Source organism: Neomonachus schauinslandi, chromosome 5, assembly GCF_002201575.2.
Source record: "Neomonachus schauinslandi chromosome 5, ASM220157v2, whole genome shotgun sequence".
Classification (NCBI taxonomy): domain Eukaryota; kingdom Metazoa; phylum Chordata; class Mammalia; order Carnivora; family Phocidae; genus Neomonachus; species Neomonachus schauinslandi.
In genome coordinates, this window is record NC_058407.1 from 19016069 (window position 1) to 19021416 (window position 5348).

At 39.0% G+C, this 5348-nt stretch overlaps 1 protein-coding gene across 1 annotated transcript in view; it reads left to right on the forward strand.

Annotated features, from left to right (window-relative positions):
* The window catches only part of PAH (phenylalanine hydroxylase), a 67592-nt gene extending 62543 nt beyond the window's left edge, over positions 1–5049 (forward strand). The window contains exons 12-13 of the mRNA XM_021687577.1: positions 1973–2088; positions 3726–5049. Coding sequence (XP_021543252.1) covers positions 1973–2088; positions 3726–3769 — 160 coding nt within the window. The 3' untranslated portion in view covers positions 3770–5049. The remainder of the gene's footprint in view (positions 1–1972; positions 2089–3725) is intronic.
* The last annotated feature ends 299 nt before the right edge of the window (positions 5050–5348 follow it).

The following is a 5348-nucleotide window of genomic DNA, read 5'->3' on the forward strand; positions in this document are numbered from 1 at the left end:
AGAAGAAGAAGAAGAAGAAGAAGAAGAAGAAGAAGAAGAAGAAGAAGAAAGAAGAAGAAGAAGATGATTAAATGTATTAACACCTATTATGTACGAAATACCAAATGTTCTAAGTGTTTTTCATGTATTGATTCATTTAAACTTCAAATAAGACTATGAAGTTTGCAGGTGGGGTTCAGAATCATAGAAAGGGTAAAAGACTCACCCAGGGTCATACAGCTGGTAAGTGGCTGACCCAGGGTTTGGACCCAGGCAGTGGTGCTCAAAACAGGATCTATCAAACCAGGATCACATTTAAATGGGCCGTCCTGATGATGACTTTTTAACCCAGGAAGTGATCAATCCCAGACCAGCAGAGAAGAGCTTTCCAGAACCTAGACTTTTTGGGCCTTTGAAATCCCACCCGCTCTGTCAGTACCTACAGCCCAGAGGAGACACCCACAAAAACTCCATCCTGCTGAGAGGTGACTCACAGAGTCAAAGGGAATGCTGAAAAACAGGATTCAGAAAAGGAAGGGATTCTCTCAGAGCCTCCCAGCTAAGAGAAACCAGCTTCAACCATTTTCAGTTTCAAAATTCAAGTTCTAGGCAGAAAGAAACAATGCTGAGTGGCTAGAGGAGGGGCTGGGCCCTGAGACTGACTGCCTAGATGAACCCCTCTCTTGGCATAGAGGCAGATTGTGCAAAGCAAAGATGAGGTAAACGATGGGAATAAGAGGGAGGAGATGCAGAGCGAGCCAAATCACAGACATGCATTACATGCTTCATGTCACCAGTGGGGTTGAGAAAGCTATTTTCAGAGAAGTAGAGGTGGAGACATATACTTCACCATTTGTTCTTCTTGAATCCCCAGTCACTAATGAAAGAGAACAGCTAACACTCATGTAGCACTTACTCTATACTATAACAGCACTTGCTATGACCCTCTCAGGTAGTACTGCTCTGTTCCAGTTTTATAGAGGAATGAGGACACCGAGGTGCAGCCTGCAAGGGCTGTCATTGGCAGAGGCAAGGTTTGAGCCCAGTGCCTGGCTCTGGAACTTGGGTTTCCAGCCACGATGATCCACCACTCTTGCCAAACTTGGAGAGCCCACTAGTTTCCCTTAGAATTGTCTTCTCAGTATGGCAGATTCAACTCTCACCAGAAGCCAACTTAGAAATATTATTTGTGATGCCATTGCATTTTATAGGTTATTGGGGGATATCTTATTATTTGCATTGCTTAATGTCCCTTATAAGGTCCTCCTGGTACATTCCTCCTAGACCCAGGAGTAATGAATGCATCAAGAAGACAAAGAAGTGAAGAGCACAGGCCAGAGTCAGACTACCTGAAAAGGGTTTCAGCTGCACAATTTATTGCCAGTATGTCCTTGGTAGTCATTGAATCTCCCTAAACTTCAGTTTTCTCATCAGTAAAATAGGGATAGTAATAGTACCTTCCTTCTAAGGTTTTTATGAAGATTAAGTTAGGAACGATAGTTGTAAAAAGTATAGAACAGTTAGGACCTCACATAGTTTTGGTACATAGGAGGCACTCAATTCATGTTAAGTTTCATTAATAACATAGTGTTTTCTTCCATTCTTGAGAGCTGTGTTTCCCTCCTTGCATTGATTTCCAAGCATCTCAGAGCTTATTTTTTTCTATAGCATTCTTTGGCTAGATTTGTTTGCTCTTTTGATTTTATTTAATGGTAAGAATTTTGGCCTTAATGTATTCTGTGCTTTTATTGTAAGCTATCTCTGTCATTTTGGAGGTAGGTAACTAAATAAGTATGTGCCCATGTGTGTTTGTATATACACCTAGACACATACACAGCACACAAGGCTTTCCAAAAGGATCTCACTAAAATTCCATTTCACTTCTCAGAGCCCCTGTTCTAGTGAGATTGAAGTGAAATGCCACTGAGAAATCTTTTAGAATTATTTTTCCCTGAATGGTGCCCTTTACTGAGCTTTGTGGATTTGGTTTCAGGAACTTTGCTGCTACAATCCCACGGCCCTTCTCAGTTCATTATGACCCATACACTCAAAGGATTGAGGTCTTGGACAATACACAGCAACTTAAGATTTTGGCCGACTCCATCAACAGTAAGTAACTTACACCCCAGGAGGCCACTCTCTTTACCAGAAATAGAGAGTTGTATTTTCTTACCCTCACCATAGGAACAAAAAGAAATTTATTAAATATTGAATTAAGGAGAAAAGCACCTCCAGGTAAGCCTTTTGTTTGTTGAGGGAGAAAAATTAGGTAAAAAGGCCAGAATTGCTTGGAGTATCTTTTCTTCTTTGACCTTCCTAGATTCTATGCTACCTCCCACCACCATACCAGCTTTCCACCCTGGCTTGTCACTGCCATGTTCCTCTTTCTTCTTTGCCTCTCCAGTCTGTTTCCTTTAAGTGCCCAGTGGATATGGCTGTGCCTGGAATTCCAGCCCTTATAAGACAGGTTCTAGCTACTTTATCAGCCATCTAGTAGCTCAACCATGGGCCTTCCATGCTTCCAGGACAATGAGGATATTATAACAGTTGTTCATTTAAAAAATCACAGCATTACATTGCTCTTCACTGTATTTTCTTTCCAGTGCTTCAAACTCCCCTCCACAACACTGACCAGATTTTACTTCCCATACTCCCGCCTGGTTTCTGGCCTTTGCTCATGCAATACTTTATGTTTAAAATACTCTCATGCCCACTCTCATTTAGAGGTCCCCAATTCCAGTTCATCTTTTAAGTCTTTCATAGGTATCTCTTCTTGTAGGAAGACTGGTTTGGGTGTCCTTCCTCTCTTGGCATTCCTACAGATCCCTTTCTCAGAGCACATATCACTATATTGTTCTGTAATTGTTTATTTGTCTGACTCCCCAACAAGACCTGAGTAGAGGACCAGGTTGGGTTCACTGTCAAATCCCTGGTACCTAGTTCTAGTCCTAAAAAAGTATATTAGGTCCTCAAGAGTTATTAAATGGATGAATGAAACCATCAAAGGGGTGAGAAGCCTTAAAGGGAGGAATTCTGGGTTAAGTGGAGGTTCCTACCTTATGTAACGCTAACAAAGGCCAAAAAGGCAGGTGGGCTTGAAGTATCCCTCTAATACCCCACTGATATTGCTTGTCCATCTCCAGGGCCCCTTCTACCTTTTTGAAGTGTTTTTGCTCCTGTGGCCCCTTGGCATGTGAGAATATGGCATGAATGGGAGCAGCTCCATTGTAGTCCAGTGGTCTAGCAATCTAGGTTGAGTTATCTGCTTAGACCATGCATTCTCAAACCTAGTGTACATCAGAATCATTTGGAGAGCTAGTTAAAAGTGAACAGTCCTGGCTCATAGCCCCAGACTAAATTTACTAAATTTGTGGTAAGTCTTGAGAGTTTGTATTTGTAATAAGGCCCTAAGTGATCCTGACACAGGAGGTTCATGTGAACCACACTTTTAGGTTTCATGGCTTAGGTCCTTGCAAACATCTATAGATGGTCTTGTAAAAGAAAACGAGAGAAAACTGTTAACTCCTTCAATGGAAAGAGGAAGCTAATTACATTAAAACTTGTAAGTCCCCATGCTATAATTGCCCAAATCCTATCACCATAACTAATCTGTAAGCTGCTTGAAGGTTCGGGTGGTACCCAGCCTATCCATACATCCCACCAATCCCCTAAAGGGTTACACATTGTAGAAATTTAAAGGGTGCCTTCTCATGATGTAAGTGGCCCATTTTTTTTTTTCTTTGTAGGTGAAGTTGGAATCCTTTGTAGTGCCCTCCAGAAAATAAAATGAAACCATGGACAAAACCTGTCAACTGAGAATCTGTTGCTGGAAATCCAACTCCTTTCATTTCATCTGAAAAAGTTTGAAAAGCAAACCTTAATTTGAATTGATAGACTTAAATGCTTTTTGGAACAAGATGGAGGATGAACAAATAAATCAAAATAACTTGAAATGACATCATATTAATACATACCCCAAAGCATAATCTTTTGGGGTCATCTTTGATTTAGAGATGATAATCCCGTGCTCTCAATTCAATTAAAATCAATAATCTGTCACATTTCATCAAAGTTAATTAAAATTGGGACCTGATTTATTCAAGCTTCATATATGCTTTTGTTATTTGCCATAGAGAATTCCTAAAAGAATATATATCACTCAATGTAAAACACAAGCTTGTCATTAGAATTGAATTTGTTGATTTAGTATAAATCTTAACCTACAAAAGTCATTTTCTATTTCAGTAAACTATGATTCTAATTATTGTTGTGTTTTACCCATGTAGATTTCCTTTAATTCAAGAGCCCATTAAAATAGTTATAAAGGTTGAAGTTCATAGCATAATATTGAAGCATTTCTGTATATTTTATTGTAATCATAAATACTGCCATAGAAGGTAATATAACTCCTCACCTGACTCCCACAACTTTCAGTATCATTTTCCAATTAATTGTCATCTGTTTTGTAGATATTTTGCAGACACATGTGATGCAACAGATGTTAACTGAAGGCTTGACTGGTAGATATTCAATAAATACTCATTGAAAGAATAAGGGAATACATTATTAAATAGTAAATCCTCAACATAAGTGAGAATTTTATGTTATGTTAAAAAAAGTCTAGTGGTTAGAAAATTTTGCTGTTCCAAATGTTTCTTGGAAGGAAATATTCCTCTCCATTGCCTTAGAAATACATTAACTGGATAATTTTGTGACATGAAAAAATGATCAGTCTCAGATTTCCAACCCATTACAGGAGTTCACTGTGATAATCCAAGTTATGTCTGGATAGTCAAAAGACTAACTTCTGTTGGCTGTACATTTTACACATACATGAGCATGAGTATCTGAGAAACAGTAGGGAGAATAACAGCATCTTTAAAGTTGTGCTTTGAAATTTTCACTCTAACACTTTATTTTGGAAATAGTTAAATCTTAAAGGACTTGCATAGTATTTCTTCACATGTGATTCTCAAACCAGCTGTATCATCATCAACAATAAATCCTGGGCACGTCCCAGCTCTATCCAACTAGAATATCCAGGGAGGGAGCATTTTTAAGTACCCCAGGTGTTTTGTTTTTGTTTTTGTTTTTTTTTTTTGTGTGCCCAGTGAAGTCTATTGGGTACATTGTTTGAGAAAACGACTTCTGGTGGCCAGTTCTGCCAATTGCCAATTATGCCACCTTGCATAATTTACTTTGGATCTCAGTTTTACTTGAACAATGAAGGAGTTTAGCTGGATGAATCAAGTTTTCTTCCAGCCTTGAAATACAATTCAAATGCTAACATGTATCTTTAAACAGATGTCCCTGACCCACTAACAGTGTGTAATAATACCAGCCCAAGTATGCTAGAACAATTTGGTCTG